Source organism: Diadema setosum, chromosome 1, assembly GCF_964275005.1.
Source record: "Diadema setosum chromosome 1, eeDiaSeto1, whole genome shotgun sequence".
In the NCBI taxonomy this organism is placed as follows: Eukaryota; Metazoa; Echinodermata; class Echinoidea; order Diadematoida; family Diadematidae; genus Diadema; species Diadema setosum.
In genome coordinates, this window is record NC_092685.1 from 8,531,252 (window position 1) to 8,555,525 (window position 24,274).

General features: G+C 37.9%; 1 protein-coding gene across 1 annotated transcript in view; it reads right to left on the reverse strand.

Moving 5' to 3' along the window:
- LOC140235297 (ryanodine receptor 2-like) overlaps positions 1 to 24,274 on the reverse strand; it is a 171,708-nt gene continuing 147,434 nt past the window's right edge. The window contains exons 35-46 of the mRNA XM_072315328.1: positions 17,884 to 17,988; positions 16,913 to 17,029; positions 16,194 to 16,348; positions 9,740 to 10,487; positions 9,112 to 9,283; positions 8,278 to 8,364; positions 3,067 to 3,256; positions 2,625 to 2,706; positions 1,982 to 2,103; positions 1,278 to 1,353; positions 942 to 1,106; positions 1 to 172 (exon numbers count right to left, since the gene is read on the reverse strand). Coding sequence (XP_072171429.1) covers positions 1 to 172; positions 942 to 1,106; positions 1,278 to 1,353; positions 1,982 to 2,103; positions 2,625 to 2,706; positions 3,067 to 3,256; positions 8,278 to 8,364; positions 9,112 to 9,283; positions 9,740 to 10,487; positions 16,194 to 16,348; positions 16,913 to 17,029; positions 17,884 to 17,988 — 2,191 coding nt within the window. The remainder of the gene's footprint in view (positions 173 to 941; positions 1,107 to 1,277; positions 1,354 to 1,981; positions 2,104 to 2,624; positions 2,707 to 3,066; positions 3,257 to 8,277; positions 8,365 to 9,111; positions 9,284 to 9,739; positions 10,488 to 16,193; positions 16,349 to 16,912; positions 17,030 to 17,883; positions 17,989 to 24,274) is intronic.

Genomic DNA, 24,274 nt, shown 5'->3' on the forward strand with positions numbered 1-24,274 from the left:
TTACACAAAGAGATTATTGTAGTTGCCACCAATGGGGTCACGACAGTGTGACACACCATGAGCCACTGCTTCCCCAAGCGAAGAGATGACATGTTGCTTGAGGACGGAGAGGCTACAGGTGGGCGGGGCCTGCTCCGAAGCCTTGATGCTCTGACCAAAGCTCTGGTGGCTACTGCAGTGGTGTCAATTTCAAAAAGAGGAGAGAGCTTTTGTGAATCCAGTGTTGAAGTTTAATTCAGGTAGCTACAGAACTGAATTGCGTTTAAATATATGTGTAGTGAGATTTTTACATGAGCTACTTGATCAGCAAATCTTTGCACACAGTTTTCAGTAAAAGTGGCACATTTGCAGGTACAGGTAGGTATTTTTGTATACATTTGTAGGTACAAGCACTTGCAATGCACTATGATTGATCTTCTAAAGAAATCAACTGCTGCAAATTCAGAGCAGAACACTGAGAATCAGAGAAATCATATCACTAATTTATAACTATTCATGATAATATATGACATTCAATTAGACAAATTTTCTCTAAGGTAACTGGAAAATGTCTTAACCTTTGATAAATATTCAGTAATCAATTATTCAGGGCATACTTTGATTTCTCACTGTCAAACCCTCCTGTAGTTGAGGTAAAATCTGACTACTGTTGTTACTGACAGCTATTTTCATGTTGAATTTGGTGCACATTAGAAGATCTTGCAAAACTTTACTATGTCTCTAATAACAACAAAGACTTTGATATTATCATCCATTCATAACGCATGCTTGCTTTTTCTTGACACACATGTAAATGATACTAGAGGCATACAACAACATGTTAATGAAGCACAAAATACCAGATCATATTGGACAATGTGATGCCAAAGTAACAACTGATAGCACTGATATGATATATACACTGTATGTGAAAACAATGAACACATGACAATTCTTCTCACCTGTCTGTGGAAGGCCCCATGTTGAGCTGTGGTCTGATGGACACACTCTTTGTGGTGCTCAGGGCTCTCTTGATGGACATGCTGCTGGAGATGTCCAGTTCATCGTCCATCGCCTTCGAACCACCAGTCATCAGGGGGATGATGAACTCATCTTGGGTCTTTAACCTGCATGCGATGAACAGCACACACACACGAATATGATGAATTGATCCTGGGTCTATTGTCTTACATGATTCATGATTGTGACAATAGATGCTTCCCATGAGACTCTGCTAATCAATATTGGGATCCACATCAGAATTTTGTAACAAAATGCCATGTATAAAAGACCCATACCTTGCACTAACGTGGGTTTGTAGATGAAGAGCGTGGAGCAGCTTGTAGTATCCCCTTCTCAGAGGACCCGAGATGTCTGTGAACAATGTAAAGGATACAAGGAATGAAGACAGGCAACATTGATGCATCTTTTGTTAAAATAGACAATCAAAATATGATTACATCATTTCAAGTTGTCAAAGTGATGTAAGAAGCCAAGTGTGAGTAACATCATAGCCATGGGGAAAAAAAAATCATACACTTCTTCTTGGATGAGGCCACTGGGGTAGATATCTAAAGATGTTGATAACAAACCTTTACTGAAGAAAGAATGGGCAAAGGGATGACCTGTCATACTGATTTCTTATCAAATCACCAGCTTGGATCTCATGATGATACATGCTCTTGACCAAATAGAAAATATTTTCATTGTTGCTCACTATTCACACATTTGCTTTAAATGGCCTCCAGACACCTCCAAGAATAACATTTTCAGAAGCAATCAAATACTGTTTTAAGCTGTGCTTCTATACACTATTTCTGCTACTACATTGTATAATGGTACAAAGATAGTGAAATTTTCTGTGCAGAAGCTGTCAAAATAACAAGATTATTTTCACATTTTGGAATTCTGAAACTAATCTGAAAACAGGGCGATCTTTTAAAATACACTGTAAGCTATATGAATATTTGTTTTAAAAATACTAGAAAGAGAGTATACTCACAGGGACACTGTAAACAGTACATCAACTGATCTTCATTGACATGATTGACCAAGGCATGGGCAACATGGTGGTTGCCATGGGAACAGACGCAGCAGTACAACTTCAAGGTGTGTGAGTGAAATCTGGAAGAAAGAATATAATGTTTGAGTGATTCACATTTCCTACTCTCAGTTTTATTTGGATTAGTTTAGTTTAATTAGCCACCTCAAATTTGTCCATTTTTTCATTTCAATTTTCATTTTCAAAATCAAATGTTTCAGGGAGAACACAAATATTTGAAATGAGATATATCATTGTTTCCATTTGAAAAATACATAACATAACTCATGAGTCTATCAATCAAAACTGCTCGCCATATGTAGCAGGAAAAAATATTAGTGACAATCATGACTTTGTAATCTTTAAAGTAAACTGGAGGGCATTTAAGTATTGTCCAACCTTGAACAACACAAATATACCAACAAGATTTGTCAACTGACATGATGATCAAGCATTAGGTCAGTAGCATAAAGATATTGTAATTGTTTATGGAAATCTGATGACAATGACCTTGATAACAATTCAATGAAATATTATGGCTATCTGATGTTACTAGACATTACTTTTGATGCCTTTCTATGGTGTACATGTAACTGAAACTTACTTGAGCAGATTTTCATTCTCCACCAGCTCCAGAATGTCCATACATCTGTTCTCCTCTGGGATATGAACTCCCAGCCATGACACTGATGCATTAAACAAACAAACAAACAAACAAACAAACAAACACACAAACCCATGAACACACAACAAATGACAAACATCCAAATTAAGAGTAAAACACAATCTCTCACATATTGAAATGAAATCAAAGAGCTTATCTTACATTAGGATGAGCATGACCGCATCACATGTGACAAAGGTACTCTTTCCATGTACGAATTAATGAAGCACACATACAATGTAATCTTTCTAGTTGTAACAGCTTTAACGGCACATCTTGTACAACTATATCCTCAACGCATTTGACTTGCTTGCTATTTTCTGGAAGGTGAAATAGTGTCAACAATCTCAAAAGAGGATGTAGAATCCTGCCATTCATGTACCTGATTCTGGGCACGACACCAGCCATCCGTTGTTGTCGGAAACCTTCTTGGTTTCCACCTTCATGGTCTGCAAGGGCGCCCTCGCCCAGGTGTTGGTGTGCATGACCTGCACCTGGACTCGGGACGGGCACTGCGGCGTGGGGTTGTGGGCGTCACCTTTGAACCAGGCTGCTGACAGAGGAAGACAGTTCTACACATTCACCACAGGGGACAGAAAAAAAAACAACAATCAAAATGAGGAGATAGTTTAGTTAACGCCTGACATCTGCTTCATACGAAGTCTTTCCTTTACAAGGGGTACTCACAAATCTGGACTGAATACTGTCGGACCTAGCATTAAGCTACATGTAAGATGAAAAGTTGAGATGATGTAATGCAGGAAAACATACATGTAGACTGTTGCTACCCAGGATGTGGAATTTTTTACATCATGTACATTGTATCTGTGAATGAGAGACATGGCGAGTAGCAAACAACATCCTCACTGCCGAATGCACAATGTTATTTTCAAATACAGCTCTGCTCTGTAACACACTGAGCTACAAGGGGGGGGGGGGGGTGCCAACATTCACATATCAAAATCAGACAAATTCCAGGATGCTTTCAAGGAGATACTCTTGTGTTATATTCATCTCATTGGGCAAAACTTAGTCCTAAATCAGGGATCCTTTTATGTTCTTCTGATAGGACATGGAGATAGTTAATTTTTCAGTGAGCCTGCTGTGGAATAATGGATATTTGGTACATGTGTGAGATATGGAAAGAAAATAAGTTGGTATGGGGAGGGGGAGATGGAGTAAAGAGAAAGGGGGGGGGGAGGGGGAGCCAACTAAAACTGACACTCTTTAATGCTGTTTGGTTTGCAAAAAGACATAACTCGCCCAGTTTTAATTCCTCACTATGATGAGCCACAATCTACAATTTTAGCACTAAAACACAGTAGAAGATTACAATGTCTGTAGATGAACAAAGATGCCTGCAATGACAGCTCTGGACACCCTCCAAGATTTCCTAAATGCATGCAACTTAGAGCACTTTAGGCTGTTAAGCACAAACAAAAATTACAGGTAGTCTTAACCCATTGAAGACGAGTCCCGAGTATACTCAGGCAGGTGTCTATGTGAAATGCATGTTGTAGCAATGTCAGCCTGTCCTGAACAGGTTACGGTAAAAGCCTCTCAAAAAGAAAAAGCAATAAAATCAGAATATAGTTTTAAGCATACATATAAAACATTGATTTTATTTCTACTTTATACTTGATTGTGCCCTAGGACTTTTAATCTAAATCTCATCTCTTTTTGACTGAAATATACAATGATTAAGTTAACAAGAACAAACTCACAGCTACACGTTGTATGCATTATGGACACAAGGACAGGATATTACAACAATATGTGTACACAATACCATACATGTAAAGTCAAAGTTGTCCATGATGGTCACTCTAGGGTACAGATAAAATGACCACTTTAACAGGTTAGTACACACTGTAAGATGGACATCTTTGATATAAACTTAATGGCAACTACATACAGATCGTTGCTGATAGAAAGAGCGCCACAACAATAAATCTCACTGTACAAAAACACACATTAATTGATGTCTACAAAAAAATGAAAGCATCTTCAAGAGTGATATTTTGCTATTAACTGGCCTTCATGACACACATATGAATGGTCTACTCTAGTCACCCATTAACTTTCTTTCAGGGGTTTATTTGATGCTCAGATACATCACTGATAATTACTAAGAATACAGTTTTTGTGGAATTATTGCAATTGACATGGATTTGAAGTGTACCATGAAATGGTTTTTCTGTATATGGCCTACATGAGATACTACACCAATGCATGTCTTAATGCAACATGTTTGTCAATTTCACAAGAATTGATTAACACAAGTTTTTATTAGGTGATAGAGTGAATGTTAAATGTACTATCAAGCCTAGCATTAAATATATCATTGCAAATGAAAAAAAAAATAAATATAGATAAAAATATTGGGCAACTGGAAAACAGGTAGTTACATTGAATGTTTACAGAGCTGGAGCTGAGCAGCAGAGGCAGTGTAAAGAAATTTGTGTACTACACATTTATATCAATTTGAAAATGACAATAACTGACTACAACTGATGCACTCTCTATTGTTGAAGTAGCTTCATCAAATCGGGACAAGAACACCAATCCTGTGTACACATACACATTTGTTGAGGGTGTACTCATTAAGTTCTAGCATCCACCCAGAAGCTTCCTGTATACATAGATCCCAATAATCACAGTAGCAAAGATGCAGTGGGTATTGCTCACCTCATTAAGGTGTGCAGAGGCAGCAAGCAAATGCTACAGATAACAAACAGCATCAGTTTGGGCAGCAGTAAATAAAGAGCTTTCTCTGATACCATTACACATGTCTAACCAAGTGGATATGATTGTTACAGCACTGATACGAAGTAGTCCACACACTACAGCTCAGGTTTAATTAGTCTTGCAATCTAAAGATAAATTAGTACAAAGACCCATATTAGGGGGAAAGAGATGTACATGTATATGTATGCACTATTTCTATTCTTACACATGCTGATACAAAGATGCAAATAAATGTACATGTAGATGGAATGCGCGTTGATGAGAGTAACTGACGAGTGATACATTGTACCTGATTGAAACTCCATCTGACGTGTTCTGACTGTAAAGAACTAGACCTCCTCTCCAAAATCTGTGTTTACATGGTTTTAAAACATGCACAAACATCATCTTCATTCAGGATCAGTCGCTGACACAATCATTTTTACACAATTCAGTATATTTCATATTCTATTAAGGTTTTTAAATGACATCCAACATGCAACTACAGGGTTCTACACAAAGTGCATACTTGATACTCAAGGGAATTCAAAGTTTGATTCAAGGTAACCCAGTAATGTTTATAGTGGGAACAATGTTTGTCTTTTAATCATAATGCCATGCATACTGTTATGCTTTCAATGTGAATATTGTAAAAGCCAAAGCAATGTGCAGCCAGCAAACCTCTCTCAAGCAAGAAATAATTTAAATCTGGGCCCTGTTTTATCAAAAGATATAATCGATTAGAAATTTGCTTACTACACAGGCTGCCATAGACTTATCACAGAAATCAACTATATAATCAATTATAACTCTTCATAAAACAGGGCCCTGGTCATATGCTACAATCTTTGATGGCATTAAGTCATGCTGCATACATGATCATAGCACCAAGTCTGCAATCTTGTATGTGGATAAATCATTCAAACAAGTGAAGGCAGTCAACAAACCTTTAAAAAAAAGGCAGAGACAGACACATACATTGTACACTCAGACATTTGTCATAGGCACACCTGTAAATTGAAGATTACATTTTAAAGATATAAAAGCAAATGATCGCTGGATATTCAACTTCAGTTTGACATAGAATAGACATTATATATAATCTGTTGTGCACAGATAAAACTAGAAATGTCGCTATGGCGACTGATGCCTCCGCCATAATGCATGATTCTCCCAATAGGTGTATAGTACAATGTCTTCACAATGTGTGATGACAGTTTCACATAACTGGCAAAATAGTGAAATGACAGGTTTGTCAGAAATATCTTGAATTTTCACTTTCCTTGAACTGGGTTTGCTATAATTGTCTAAGAGTGCAGGTACACATATATTGGGGAATTGAGGATTTTTACTTGACTTCTGACCAACCCTTTTATAAGTTTATGCATTGAGTAATTTTCAACGTATGAGGAAAGAGTGCAACTACAGTACAAAATATATTTTTTTTTTGCATTTAAACCTGGCCTTTGACCCATAACCTTTGAGCTTCTGGCTGGAAATTTCCCAGAGAATCTCCATTAGGTAATACATGTTACATGTTACGTTTTAAAACTAATAATGCAAGCATTGCATATACTAGTATATGAGGGAAATAGTAAAATTTTGAGGAGTTGACCTTGACCTTTGACCCCCTGACTATTGACCCATGACCCCTAAATTCTCTAGATAATCCCTGCCAGTCAGTACATGCGTATGTACCAAGTTCCATGAAGATACATTGAACCATTAGCGAGAAAAGTGATTGTAACATTTTCACCTAACCTTTGACCTTTTGACCTTTGACCTTATGACATGAAACTCTCTCTGGAGAATCTTTACGCAGGAGTACATGTTTACTCTAAGTTTTAAGAAAATAAATTTGGGCATTGCATAGATACAGGGGAAATAACATTTTTAGCATTTGACCTTTGACCTCACACCAATGTCCCTAAAATCTACTCAACTAATTGCCCCATCATACATCATCCTTAGACCAAGTTTGGTGAAAGCTGCTTCATCAAGTTTTGAGTTATCACGTAAACAGATAAATTTTAGGATTTGACCTTGATCTTTGACCTTTGACCTCTGTCCGATTTCACTAAAAAACTAATCATGTAATTGTCCCATCATACATCATCCTCGGACAAAGTTTGGTGAAATTTGCTCGATCCAGTCTTGAGTTATCGCATAAACAGATACAATTTCATGATTTGACCTTGACCTTTGACCTTTGGCCTTAGGCCGATTTCACCCAATATCTAATCAAGTAATTTCCCCATCATATTTTATACATGGACCAGGTTTGGTAAAATTCCAGTCAATATTACTCAAGTTATCGCGTAAACAAATGTGGACGGACGGACGGACGGACGGACAACCCGAAAACATAATGCCTCCGGCACCACTTCATGGCGGAGGCATAAAAAAACGGTAAAGACAGAAAAAAGGATACAGAATACACGGCAAGAAACAAGACATTAAGCACACAAGAATATAAAAATCAATCATGAAAAAGAAGAGAAAATTAATTGTGCAAATTGGTCTCTTTTTGTTCCCTTCTGCTTTCTCTTTAGCTCAATTCTTTAGATCACTGCTTGTCTGCTCCATTTTTTACATGCTTACATTGATATTCACTACTTTGGGGTAGGGTACCTGAGCCCCCTCACCTTAAAAAAAATGTTCCACGGTCCCTGAGAGAAAACAGATAGTCAATACACACAAAGTGGATTGAGAGAACACAAGGTCAATACACATGGAGTAGAGTGAGAGAAAGCACAAGATCAACATATGAGGAGTGCATTGAGAGAAAGCACAAGGTCTACAGTGACTAGAGTGACGGAGAACACATGGTCAGTATACAGGGAGTGGAGTGAGAGAAAGCACCTACCTTTGTTCTTCCAAGCTCAAATTGGAGCATCTCCTTGCTGGTAGGCTTCACAAACACCGCTGGAAACAGCTTTGTCTTGGGCTCCACCTGTGAGAAATCGCATGTCATCAGGGGAGAAGCAAACAGATACACTATAGGTGGTCATACAGTGTACGTAGTGTCCTGACAAGTCAGTGCTCTCTGCACTCTGTTGACATTAACAGCAATGTCAAAAAGATATAGAGCTTAAAATATCTTAAGGATTTTAAAACATGATATGGTATTTTGGCACTTCTCTACATGATGACCAACTTCAGACTATAACATGTATCTTACTACAATAAAAAATAAAGAGATATAGAGATCTGAGTTCATACATACTATCAAGCATCTTATACCTTGACTCAATGGATACAACTGTCATTTTACAGTATACAGAGCTACACTGGTTGCAAAAAAAAAGTCGTTATAAATGGATGAAAAAGATATGTAAAAAAAAAAATCTATTTTCAAGACATCAAAGCATACATGAGACCATATACCACAAATTCTTCTGCTGCTTCAATTGCAACATTTTGAAACCTGAATGTGCTGATAACTACCATTAATTGTAGTACAGATACCTAACAGTAAACACGTAGTAAACATGTCTAAAAATTAGGGCATTGTATAGCATTTTCCAAAGTTGCAACAATCATTACATCATGCATTACAAAGAAGGCCAAAGAAAACTGCCATCACGAGTTAAACTGGATAAAGAACACACAAAAGAAAAAAAAAATGAAGAAAATAAAAAGAAAGAGAGAGAGAGAAAAAGAAAGACGGATAGGCATACAGACAGACAGACAGACAAACCTGATACTTTGTGTTGATGTCCCTGCCGTTGATGGTAAACCACAGCTCTCCATTTGATGCATCCACTATGCATCCAACCACCAGACCGGACGAGATCCTGCGACCCTCTGGAGTGATAAGCATGTCCATGTGGTCTCCTACACACACAGTGAAGCAGTCTCTCCGCTTGGAGCTGTCATTCAAAGAAATACCAAGTGAGAGTGAATCATGCCCTCCCCATACCTCAAATATCCCAATCCTGCTGAATAAAACCTACTTCTGTCAACTTAGGTGTAACTTTCGTACTGCTGAATGTCATATCTTAACTGGATGCTAAGCCCCAATCATGTATCTTGATATCAACTGCATAGCACTCTCCAACTGTCTTTGCACGATTAAAAAAAAAAAATGCCAACTTGAAGATAGTCTACCTGAAATTCACATGTTGAATACAAACGTACAACACAGAACATTATGCAAGACTGCTGAGAAAATGTTTGTTATATGGTATTGGTTTTGAGAATCGCATCAGAGGAATTTGACTTATGGTCAGTAAAGGCCATTTATTTATTTATTTGGAGGTATACATACATTGTAGATCTAGCCTTATGCATATAATAACTGCACAAGAAAGAGTATAAATGGCTACCTTTCTTGCACTCCTCCATTCTCTCCAAGCATGTTGACTGTCACCTCGCTGGTCTTGGACACGTCAAAGTGAGGGCTGTGGTGATGGTAACCGGGGGTAACCCAACCGACGTGGATGTCTGTTGGGTCCTGTCCGGGGAAGATTCTGACCGAGTAGTAGTACCTGGTCATCATGCTGAGATCGATGGAGTCCGCCTCGCTGATGTCGGACATGATGTCGATGGACTTGCTGAACATATCAAAACTACTGCCCATTGAGTTCAGTTTGGCCAGTCGTGGACGTCCGTGGTTGTCGGACCCAACCGATCCTTCATTGTCACTTGGTGGTTTCAAGGGTATATATTCCCTGGTCAATGTGCCGGGTGGTGAGGACTCCGGTGTTCTGAGCCGGTTCTCAGATTTCTTCCCACGCCTTGCAGCACCGGGGCTACGCTGGCCATCGACGTCATACCCAGTGGGCTTGGCAAGGGTGTCCTCTGGGTGCTTGGCTGCGGAGTCCATGCTGGCACTCTTGGTGAACTTGCTGCGCTTGGATTTGGCCGGGGAGGGGCCGCCTTTCTCAAATGACGAGTCAGGTGACTGGATGGTGGAGGTCTCGCTGGAGGCAGCGCGAGACATTGGAATCTTGCGGCCAAGAGGCAGCGATGCCAGCTTCTTCTTCTCCTTCTTGCTCAGTTCTTTGGCATCACCATTGTAGCCATTCACTCTGTGCTCTGCATCAATGGCATCGGTGTCTATTACCTTGTGTTCTGTTGAACAGAGACAAACAGCATCGTAAGAATCTCATGAAACACCAAATGCATGCTCCAACAATTCCAGATTTGAAGACATTGTTATATGAATTTCAGGTCCAATTTTAGCAAATCTTTTTTGATCAAGGGCACATGGCACCTGAAATCAGGGAAAGGAAATTTTATTAAAGCAGACGGATGCAAACTAACATCTTAATGTTTTAACTGACTTAGCATGGCACCACATAAATGCATCATGCTCCTATATGTAATGATAGGTATATTTCAATATGTAGCAATGTGTAAATGCACCTCATGACAGAATAAGCCATTTTATGAATTGTCAAACTTTACAATCAAATGGAAGTACATTTCAATTCATCAGTTATGACAACCTAACAAAGTTTGCTCATTTAAACCCCTAAGATTCTCTTCAGATCAACTTCAGCAGCAGCCCTCTCCCATTCTACATTTCATCATACTGATACAGTGTGTGACAGCAAACAAGTTAAAGTATTCAGCATCAAAATCTGCTCTGACTAATACTGACAACAATAGTGAATAGATTGAGATAACATGGAAAATATTTAATGCATAATGTATATGAGTATGCATATCATGCATACAGTTTGTAGCTTGTGATAATAGATCAGTTGCAGCCCGTACACAGTAATATTTGCCTGCAAATGTATAATAATCATACTGATTTACAAGCTCTACAGCATGGCAAAGTACATACAACATGCACAAATGCACAATACACTGACTATTGCATGCATTCATAACTGTACAGTCAAAAGTAAAACAGGATACCACTGAGGAGGAAGTCATTAGTATTGTACTGTAATGATCATCTGAAGAAACGGTACCAAAGGAAATATTTTATTCCTGTTATGCATTATGTTTTTCTCATATCCTGAACACTTAGATTGAAGCATGAATTCTTTAAAAAAAGTTACCTAGAATGTCTATTCAATAGTGCATATATCAGTTGAGAGATTTATCATGCTAAAATACCTTGAGAGTTCAGTACCGTATAGGACCCTACATGTAGTTCCCTTATTTACATGTCCAAGAAAGTGCCAGACAACAACATTTTTGGTACAGTTCTCAATGTGGTATTACTGTGCATAAACAGAGATGGAAATGAAATAATACTGTATCAAATTACTTGTACTCATTCTAAGATTGGTTTTTGCAGCAACTTGCTTCCAACAAGGAAGCAAAAAAAAAATATGCATATTGTTTACTGGACATATTTGTTTGAAGCAACTTTTGAAGGTAAAGCAGAGCAGGCGGATGCTATAGAAGCAGGAGATGTACAGGTACTTGGTACAAATATGCAGGTTATAAGTTTTGCGTGCAGATTAGCATATACATATTCATAAAGCCCATCATGCACTTGATATAAGTGGTGAAATGTGCTGCAGAAACTGCATATGAGTATCTTTTGCAATTCCATTTGGGCATTTACAAATAGAAGACAGCAGGGCATTTTGATTGGATACTTTACCATATCAGCCATGACAATTTCTCTATGTGTAATGTGATGATTTATACATTTCATGTGCTCCTATGAAAATGAGAGGATCTTGATGTCAACGAGTAGTGTCTGTGCTATAACATTGATATCTCATTTTATGTTTGTATTTCCTTGGTACTTTAAAACAAGTACTGTCTACAATATGCCTTTAAATTACCTGCATCTTATAAATCAGTTATTAAATGCACAACTTCTACGCAGATCAATTTTCTTGATACATATTATTGGCGTGTTGTTTCAAGTGATCTACATCTTACAAGCTCTGCTTTTCAGCAGATCACTCTTTTCTATCACTACGTTTACCTTTAGTCACTATTGTTTCTCTAATTACCTATTATAATCACTTGTACATATATTTTGTATCATACATTATGACTCCAACTTTTTACAAATTGTTAAAGAATATCATTCATCAAATGTATATTTTGTATTATGTACAACCTTTTGTTGGATGGAGATACTCAAAAGTATAACTGAATTGAATAAGACTGACTTCTTGGCCACTTTACGTTTTGATCTGTATGAAAACCATTCTTGCCCAGGTCGTCTCACTTTACAGTAGATCTAGTGTTTTGATTGTGTATAACATTAGCTACACACATCTACTACCAGTTTCATGTAGAATAATGCCTCCGGCACCCTTTGGGCGGAGGCATAAAAATCTTAAATACATGCTGTATACTATCTTCTACAAGCAATGTTGACCTACATTGTATCAATTCTTTTAAATGTCAATGTCCAGTGGTCATGTTGCATATGGTGATGACTATTAGTATTTTCATTCAGACCATAGAGAGAAGGAGCCAGCACATACAGAAATAGTGGGGGAAAAATAGAGAATCTGACACTGTGGACATTAAGTAGTCAGAATGCAAAAAGGTGATATCCAGAGCCCAGTGCAAGACAGGATCGACCAAAGAGAGGTGTTTCAAAGGCTGAGACATAATGAAACATTCAATCAGTGCTTTACCTTCACCCAATATCAATTGTACCACATCAGGAATAGCTGGAAGATGTTTTGGTGGTAAGACACAAAAATGACGAATGACATAGAACAATGAACAACAATCAGGTTCATTCAAGGGTGAAACAACGGCTAGGGAGGGGGCGGGAATGGGGCTGTGAAGAAACTATGGAGTGGGACGGGCACAGTATGCACACTGCTAGACATTGTGGAACAATATTAATTAATCTAATTCCTCTGCTAATCTCTCTGGAAAGTAAAGTTACATATACAGTAGCATGTAATATTTCACTTCAATTTCATTCATGGTTTCTCTAATTTCTCCACAAAAAAAAAAAGATACGCTTATAACAATGTTATGAACATACAATTTACAAGACATTATGTTACAAGATACTTGGGAAGACTAGAAGAAAAAAGGGGGAAAAAAAGTAGAAAACGAAGACTGGAAAGAAGGAAAACTTTTGTAGTAGAAGTTGAAACAAAGCATCCTGTATCACCCATCAAAAATCTGATAAAACCTTTTCAAGTTCCTTCAACTCACTGAACATTCATTTCACATGTATCTTCTCTAGAAGAAGGTTGGTTTTTTTTTAATTTCTTTTTGTTGTTTTTTTTTTGGGGGGGGTGCACACACAAGGATGTAAATTTAGACAATATAACAGGTTACCCATGAGAGAAAAAAAAAAGAAAAACACATCTCCTGCTGACATATTATCAAGACTTATAAAAGATGAAAGTCTGTCGTGGCTAAAACTTTTCAAAAGCTACATGTACATCTTCTCTGGAGGAGGAAAACAAATCTAAAAAGTGACAAATTTTAAGAGAGTTTTGTAACTGACTTTCACAAGAAAGCACACAAAATTTTGCATAGGAGACATTATTCACACAAAAATGGTGAATTGTGTTTTGGGGAAGCCTAGGTGATGGTTGGGGGGGGGGGGCAGGTGGCAAGTACATGTATCTAGAGTGTATGTGCATTGTTTGTATGAATCAATGTCATCACAAATGAAAATGAAGAGAACACATTTACATTTGCTGGCAAAAAAAGAAGAAAAAAAAAAGGATGAGATCACATTGAGTTAGAATTTGACCATGCAGTTTTAAATTGAAATACATCAATGGCACATTGTGAATACAGATTATTTTTCTATGATTTTTGTCTGCCACACCAACTTCTTTGGAAAGGAGCTATTTGGGTGTTTAGTTGCAGTACCGCAGCACATCTTTACTGCAGGGAAACATTCACCTCATGCTTGATAATTGGTTGGGTACGCTGATACTGAAATTGAAATCCTCAGCTCATCTCTGCATGGTTGCTACATTTCATATATGTCTCAAATGTTACACACAGATATGTATTCAGTGCAACACACATGGCTATTAATGAATGCTTACTACACCTGCGGTGAGACATGACTGTCAGTACAACATCATCAAATTTCATTTAAACCAAACTTGAGTGTGTTTTGATGCTTCCTATATTTTTACATCAATTCTCTTGTTTGAATACTTTATACCCCCATATAAACCCATTTTCTTTTTCATATTCCTATTGCAATTACTAAAGATTTGATCACTACGTAGACACATATCTAAAATAATTTCCAAACAGCAGTCACTTTCTTCCATGGCTAATTCTGCTTATCACAGCAATTAGGCTTGGCATTGGTGGACAATGGAGGCAAGCACAAGGTATGACAATACAGATGGGGTGATTTTTTATTTTTTATTTTTTTAATAACACAAAATCACGAGCAAGGACACAAGAAGACAGCAAAATTACTCTGTAGCAACCGATGCCTGCGACCCTTATGATGCTGGTTAGTGGGGGGCGGTGGTGGTGCTGAAGGTTGGGAGCTGGGGGCACTCGTATCAAAGTCTGAGTCGCTCTCCAGCGTACTGCTCCGGTATCCGTTAGTAACCACTGCATTTCGGAATTGCATTAGTACACACAAACACACACGCACACAGAGACAGACAAACAGTCAGACAGACATATGAACGTTCATGTACAAATTGTAGATGCATACCAAACATGTTAGTATGAGTGTTAATGACAAATAAGGTTGAGGAAAATCCAAGGGGAACATCATCTTTTGTCTTCCTATCATTAAGCTGGGTGAATATATGATATGGCTACATTCAAGGATCATATCCCCAATAACTGTTTCTCCTGACAATGAAATGACACATGATCTTTCTCCTTTTTTTTTTTTTATCACAATCAGTTTCTTTAAGTCATCAAAAATATATGTAGTTCAAGGACAACGTTTAAGGAGTTTGTGGGGGCAACACCATCCCACTTGCATTCATACAATTTCACTTGTGTTCGAGTCCAGAGATGTTAAAACTGATGACATCACTTGATACAGCAACACAGATTTCCTCACAATCAAAACAATGCTGTAATATCAACCTTCAATTTTACAAGGTAAAGGGTCATCAATGCATGAAAATCTGCACAACAGATCTAAACTCCTTTAGGGTAACAATCAAAACACGGACCCTCTAAAGGCTACATTTTGTATTAAAGGAAGAATTGGCAAGAGTGAGAAAAGATCACTACTGGCTTTAATAAGAAGTATTCATATCAAATTGAAGAATTACTTTTACAAAATTATTAAGTCTGTCAGAGCCTGCAAAACAGGACAGTCTGTAATAATACTGTAAAAGAGGAAATTTTCGCGGTGTTGAAATTTTCGTGCATTTGGCGCAACCAGAAACTAGCGCGAAAATAAAAGCACGGAAATATTTTGCTTGCCATATGTTCCAGTAGTTGATGTCTTGATTCCGCGGAATGAAAAACGGGCGAAACTCTTTTTACGCGGCCGAGCACGAAAAATTAGTTGCGCGAAAATATCCACTTTACAGTATGTCGATAACTTTACATTCTTTGCCATCAACAGTACGTACTGGGAGCACACGATTACATATGAAAGGGAATCCAACCATCGTAAACACAGAATCTATGCCTTTTAACTGAAATCATATCCATGCACAACTTCAAGGGAATGATACATTGTAGTTTCATATTTGGAGTAGGCGGGGCAAAATCACAGAGCAAAGTCATTCAAAAAACCTCGTCAAGGGGGTTCGGTGGACAAGGGAAGCTGAATACGTTAATCAGGGCAGTCCCAACATGTGGCAGCACAAACTTGTAGGAATCATTCAAAGAGACAGAGAGGAATCTCCCAGGGATGAAAGGAGACCGTACCCATCTTGTCGAGGCCAGACCGGGCCCTCCTGCTGGACCCCTCATTGGAGTCAGTCTCGCTCAGGTCCAGGCTGTGACCGCCGTGCTGGACCCACTGGCCTCGCTTATTGCCTGGTGACAAGACCGGAACTGGAATGGAGAGTACCATCTCTCCACTGCATGAGAGGGGGAAGGGGAAGAAAGTGGGGCAAGAATGGCAAAATTACATGAAAACATAGATAGATAAAATCAAGATACTCTTGAAAGCAAAATTCAGTTATGAAATGGGCAAAACAAACATTGCAAGTAAGGCCTGAAAGCAGTGATGTACAGTGTACCTGTGCATTTTCCTTTTCCCTTCTAGGAGGGGCATACTTATTTACTCAAGAAAGGCAGAAAAACAACTGGACAGTGTAACAAATGAATTGAATGGGAAAATGATCTCGGCCTCCATATGAAACAGTACTAAATGTTTAGAAGCATCTACAAACTCTATTCAATATTGGTTAGACATATCGTGTATAATATGAAAAGCATGTAAGGGTTTCCCTTTCCATTTCTTTTTTTTTTTTTGGGGGGGGGGAAGGGGTTATTGCAAGGAATACATTCCTTGTTCACGCAGATGGCTTTGCAATGTCCTGGGATTCGTGTCCATGTACTCAGATTATCAATTATTATTACACTCATTGCTGTAAAGCTAAGCTCTCTCTTTCAAAACAATAAAGAAAAACAAAACTCACCTTGTTGGGAAGTCCTTACACTCCACTGGCATGCTGAGCCTCAGGTACTCGGTGGGAAGGTTCTCCACAGAACCACACTTCTTGTGGGATACCTTGAGACAGGGAGGCCCCTCAATACTGTGGTGAGTAAAAACACAGAAAATTAAACACTAAGAAACATCGGGGGGGGGGGGGGGTAAATAAGAGGTATGAATGGAAACCCTGCTCAATAAAGTCTATGATAATTAGTATGCAGTTTGTCTGCCTTCCGGATCTTTGCATTTTCTTGTCCATTAACATACTGTTAATTTCAAATTCCCCTGCTTGAGAGAAGAGACTGCTACCATCCATCCTTCAGCTATTTGACTCTAGCTAAGAAGTTTTGAGAAAAGAAAATGAAGAAATAGGTGGACAGCCAGCTCAATTTTTCATCAAATTAGTATGAAACATTGCACAGTCATTAGATGGATATAGTCTGTCATCAATACTTTTATGTATCACTTGTCCATGCATCAATGTTGCTAATACCACATTTAACTGCTCAAGGGAAGAGCACTGCAATCATTCATCCTTCAAAATATCAGAATGTCAAAAATATCAAAATATTGCCACCATCATAAGGATACAGACATCATCAACAAACTCAACAATCATTTTCATTGTCAGCATTATTTCTTGGGCATCATCTTGGCAATATCATTACAGCCACTTCAAATAATTCTAACACCATGATCATTTTTTTATGTTAAGATATTGACTACAGGCAACTTTATCATCAACAGCCATCATCATCCTAAATGTCATCGTCAGTACGCCTACTAATCAATCTCAATCAAATCCATAACCATCCTCTGTTATTTTTTCTCCTCCTCTTTCTCATCTGCTCCTCTTCCTTCTCATCTCCCTCCTCCTCTTCCTCCTCCTCTTCCTTCTCATCTCCGTCCTCCTCATCCTCCTCATCATTAGTGCCAGGTCTACTGGATGCTACAAACCCAGCAGGGATCCTTGTGACGATGAGTCTGTCATTTTCATCCTCCACTGACTGGAAGATGGGCTGGCTCTTGGAGTACCACAGCGGCATCGACTTCTTCATGTTCCTGATGAAAAACAAGGCAGTGTAAATTCCAAATGCAAATCAACCTAAAGTTACTTTATAGACTGTGGAACACAAAAGCATTCTAATACAATGGTCTTCTCTATCAAGCATCTCCTACGGCACCTGGTTTTACTGTTAACATCTTGTGAATACATGTAGGCGATACGAGTGTTTCATATTTTTTAGAAGATTGTCACTGTTAGCACCTTGTAAAGGTGATCTCTTTGGCTTCACTCAAGAATTAAATATGACCAGTCGAATGTACCTAAATAAAGTGGCAGGAAAAAGTCAAATTTCCCGGTGAACCCAAAGGTGCAGTACAGAGCCTGTAGCTTGATACAGCCATTAAAGGTCGGTATCATCTACACTGTATATCACATGTAATCAGTCATAACTGACTCAGAGACACACATATTGCGTGCAGAAAGTGTGTTCATGAGAAATAAAAATGAAGTTACTGAAAAATTAGCAGTCCTGCATGAGATCAATATGAAAGAGTATGGTTTATAAAGCACAGCTTGTAAATGTCTGCTTGTGAATATGGTGACTAAGTAAAAATAAAATGATTGAGAAAATGATAAACCATCTAAAAAACAAACAAACAAACAAACAATGGGCAGGTGAATGAGCTAAACAGACAATGCCTCAGAAAGAAATCTGCTCATATCTGCTCTTTGATATACTTTCTTTGTCTGAAATATTCTGCTGCATGATGGTGTGAAATGATTTTTGTAGTGAATGGCTATGTTATTGAAATGGGCTGCACCTAACTGACCTTTCCAAGCATTAAGAACTGAAGTAGACAAAATTCTGAGCTGTCTCTTACAAGCATTCTTGAGCAGTTTTCAGAGTAACTTGGGCTGATTTCATAGTAATTCTGAGCTCTTTTCCAAAAATGCTGCACTGCCATCAATGGACTATCACTGTGCCTTATAATTGAGACTTCATGAAGCTGTACTACAGTCCAGAGTGCACAAAAAGTATACTATAACTGCACAGAGACAAATACAACAAACATTAGATTGAAGACTTTGATGACAGTAAATGAAATTTCTTGCAAGAATGCAACTATGTTTAAGTAAGCACACATTTCTTTTCAAAAATGGCATAGGACACAGTGTTCCTTGGTACTGCATATTTATACAGTTGCAAGAACCAACAGGCACACTAGATGTTTTCTGCAGTGTACCTACAGGTACATGTAATTAGATATTGCTTTATATTTCTGCACTTTCCTATTAAATGTAGGAAAGCATGCTTTGAGATATCAACTTCAGCATATTCCCAAATATTTGTTTACCTGCTGACTGAGAATTTTCTATTGATACTTTGAAAAAAGTAAAAATCTTGCAATCAAATATGGGGGGGGGGGGAATATAAAACTGACCATGAACCAGGACATTGAACTAATGATTAGATACCTGATATGTGCTTGATTTTAATGATTTAATGGTGCATATTTATTTATTTGATGTAAGACACACCTTGTCACACATACACCTTGGACTCCTAGATACAGGCCAAACAGTGTTTCATTTCTGTTATCAGATATATGGCATGTTCACAAATGCAAATTCAATTTAACCTCACTGGCAAATACCATATGTCCCCCTAAAAAACAAACAAACAAACAATCAGACTTTCTGCAATGATACCTTTTATATAGTGAATCAATCCAAATGCAATTTCAAGCTATGAAACTATGACTCATTACCAACATCCTACAGAAAACCCCATCTGATTTGCTTCAGTGGTCAAAGAGAAATGAGGATCTTTGTAGAGCATGTCAGGAATCCTTTCCCTCCAAGTACGTCCATTGTGTTCACAGTTTCGAGAGCATCCAAGTGCTGAACTTGGAAGAAACGGACCCATGACATGCTTTACAACAATCCACATTTCTCTGTTACCACTTAACCACATTGAATGGGGTTTTCTGCAAATTGTAGGTAAGAAGTTACAGTTTCATATCCTGAAATAACATTCAGATTGTTTAATCATTTTGAAAGTTATCAATGCAGAAATCCAATTTTGATTTTTTGGGGGGACATACTGTACAGTAGAGTTTCTTTTTTTTTAATGAAAGAAGTACATGTAAATACTTCTCTTACTGGTGATTATGTACAAACTGTTGCATCATAGCTGTAAGTGAGAGCATGCTACACATACAATATGTGCAATAATCTACAAACCCATACTGGAGCTTTCCAGTTCACATGGTTTGTATTCACTTGTCAATCATTTGCGTGCAAATAATCCTACATGCTATTGATGACATAGAAACCATTCCCTGGTGTGATATCATCATGCACTGTCTGGCAACGAAAACAGAAAATAAAATCTAAGGGAACATATCCGATGATCAAATATTTCCACTACTTTCTGATCTTTTTCATCTAAAGTACCCTAATATACCTGACACACTGTGCTGAAGAGGGAGAAAGTTTCTAAACATCAAAACTGATGATTTAGAATCTCTATAGACCTTAGCACAAGAACAACAACAAACAAAAGAGAGAACATACTTGAACATACAGTGTGCATGTATTTCAACCTGATCTTTTCAAAGCATACCACATGGATACAACTTGATGGATTTTCAGGACCAACTGGCACTCAATTAGAATATTCATAAGGATACAGGGCTCCCTGCTATAAGAGCGGAAGCAGCATTCTGTATCTTTAATTTTTTTCCAACCTTCAACTGCAAAAATGTACAACCATACTATTTATTCTTGCCATTGCACTGTGGATATCAATTTTTGTTTTGTTTTTGTTTTTGTTTTAGTTTTTGTTTTGTTTTGGTTTTTTTTTTTTAGTTTTAGTTTTGTTTTGGTTTTTTTTTTTTTTTTTTGGGGGGGGGATGAGCCATGTTCTGTGCATTTTTTTAGGGGGAGAAAGATAGCAAAAACTTGATTGTGCATGCTGTCCTAGCGTCAGATAGTGCTTTAACTTTTAGTATGAGGTTGCAATGCAATGTGCATTTCAGATATAAACAAGTGATATTTACATCACAGCTTCCACAACTAACAGGCTGAAACTATGTTGGAAACTATCCCTTGGTGCAATAACAGTTGGCATTTTATAGCAAAAAAATGTGTGACAGAAGAACACTGCCCTATCTGTCAGACATGCTATGATAGATATGATAGCTGTAAGCTGTGTTCATATCCATCAATAATCACCTCTGGTTGTATGCTCTCCTAAAATCAATATGAGACAACTTCATATTCATTGCATTCATACAGTGTCTGACCTGAAGATCAGAGTACAAAGGAAAAGTCATAGGGAAAAAAGTGACAAAAACCACAGTGAAGTGCTATTACTACTATAACAAAATTAGGAGAGAGAAATGAATTTCATCAACCCTAAAAAAGTTGCAAAAACATGATACTCTGCCATTTGTGCAAAGTTTAAACTGTCAGAATGACCCCCCCCCAAAAAAAAAAAAAAAAATCTGAAGAATTGATACAAAGCAGCCCTTGATGTCATTTCATAATGCTGAGAGAATGAAAGCTTAAGTTGAATGAATGGCAAAAACGAATTAAATAAATCATTTTTGCTCTTTATCAGAAGAAAGAAAAAAAGTGACAAAGAAATGATTCTTCGAGTTGTGAAAAAAAAAAAAATCAGTCTTTTTGAGATCTTTCAGCATGCTAAAACGTCCCATAAAAGTATTCTGATCTGGCAGGTAGTGGAGGATTCTGATCTGCGATTCACTGTACAAAAGAAACATGCAATCCTAGCAAGAAAATGATATCGCATGAATGATGCAATAAGAATGCAACAGATCAGTAAGAACTTGAGTAAAACTGGACAAATATCACAAAGTAATGATTATTTGTCATCAACCAACAACTCGGAGGCAGCGACATCATACCTGGAAAGACTTATCATGGTTGTATGACTGTGACATTATTTCTGTGACTTTCCCAACCTTTTGATTTGTGCGTAGAAAGTTACTAATTTAATGTCTTCTCCTCAGACAGACATTTTTCCTGATAATACTCCACCTTTATGAAGGACATTATGTAGGTTCACACTGCCCAAGATAGAGGGATATTGATTATTTCTTCTTCTTCTTCTTCTTCTTCTTCTTCTTCTTCTTCTTCTTCTTCTTCTTCTTCTTCTTCTTCTTCTTCTTCTTTCTGTGTACTACATGTTTTCAGATTTCTTCACAAACAACAAAACATGTAAAGATGATGGCTACTTCTAGTTTCCTAGAAGATATCATGAAAAAACAAAAACTAAATGGCATTCAAGCAGTCACAGAGCTTGTTTGATATAATACCTGATTTTGCTCTATATTACCCTGTTCTCTCACTCTTACACTTTGCTGATTTAGATCATTTCATTGTACATGTACCTCCTGCAATGTCATGATCAAATCTCACTTTAGGCAAAACAAGTCAGGGAAAAAAAAAAATATATATATATATATACAAGAGACCCGCGGGTCTAGCGCTCACCTGAGTATCGCAAGTTCACCTTTCACGCAGTCACTAATCTAAATTATTCACAGCTCTACTAAAATTTGACCAGGCATTCTCAAGTAGAAGATGAAAATGTACAATAAGGGCCCAAATCTTTTAAGATTCCTTAATTTGGGGGGATTGGGGGCCCCTTGGGGCCCTCTGGGTGGGGCATGGTGCCCATTTTGATAAATTGAGATCCTGACCCCCTAGGGATGCTACCTGCCAAGTTTGACGAAAATCCATCATGAGGTTTTCAGGAAGAAGATGAAAATGTATAATTCAGGCCCCCATTTGGACCTTCCCACCCCTCCCCCCCCCCCCCTGCCCCCAAGAGGGGCACCCCTGGATTTGCTATGAACAAACTTGAAACTACAGTTATTAATGTACTCACTCATAGTATTATCTTAGCTCTATAACTTCTGATTCTAGAGAAGATATTTAAAGATTCCTTCATTTTGGGGGGTTTGGCCCCTACCCCCCCCCCCCCCCGGGGCCCAAGAAGAAGATGGAAAATGTATAATTTAGGCCCCATTAGGACCCCTCCCCACCCCCCTCCCCTGGGTCCCAAGGGGGGCACCCCTGATTCTGCTATGAACAAACTTGAAACTACAGTCATCAATGTACTAACTCATAGTATCAACTTAGCTCTATCACTTCTGGTTCTATAGAAAGATTTTTTACAGATTCCTTAATTTTGGGGGGTTTGGGCCCCCCTGGGGGCCCCCTGGGTGGGGCATGGTGCCCATTTTAACAAATTGAGTTCCTAACCCCCTAGGGATGCTACCTGCCAAGTTTGATGAAAATCGGTCTTGGGGTTTTCAAGAAGAAGATGAAAATGTAAAAAGTTTACGCACGACGGACGACGCACGACGCACGACGCACGCCGGACGAAGGGCGATCGCAGTAGCTCACTTGAGCCTTTGGCTCAGGTGAGCTAATAATATACATGTAACTCATTCAAGTTACTGGGTTGAATGAAATCTATTGAGAAGATTTCTAACAACATTTTGTAGCTGCTATTGAAAGAAATTTTCATGATGACCTTGACTTTGTTCAATTTTCTACCGAGACCATCTAAAGGCATCATATTTCCATCAAACGGACCTAGCATACAATGTATTTTGTTGGTTAAGGGAATTTCCAAGAGATGCTAGAGTCAAATATCCCTTAGCCCTCAAGTGACAAACTAACAAAGAATCAATGTCATCAAATACATGTATCTACCACGCACCATAACAAAAAAAATGATAGTAATAAATAATAACTGAGAAGACAAATTGGTGAATGTGATGTCACTAGCATCTATTGAAATTGGTGACAGCATGGACTATGGACAAATGAGCAGGTTTGAACTAAAAAAAAAAAAAAGAAAAGAAAAAGGGAAGAGCACTGAAAGTGAACCTTGGTTTGTATAAAAAAAAAACACCAACAAAAAACAAAAACATGCAAGGCTTTGATGAGCTTTGCTTTGCAAGGTTAAATAAATGGAACAAAAAAACAAAAAAGAAGAAGAAATAAAGCATTAATGACACAGATTTATTCCCATCCTCTGCTTTTAAGTAAGTAAAACAAGACCAAACATGAACAACAGGCCTACTGATTTTTTTTTTTTTTTTTTTTTAGTGGAATCTTGTTTATTGAAAAGAGGCTGAAAGGTAATCAGTTTCATGGTCAAACAGGACCCTCCCCCCTTTTTTAAGAGCTGCAGTTGTTACTTTTCTCATTACATTTTCATTTCAGAAATTTGAGGCTTTCTCATGTGGAGAACAGATATGAAAACATAATAGTATCTAAATACTCATCACTGGAAGTTTT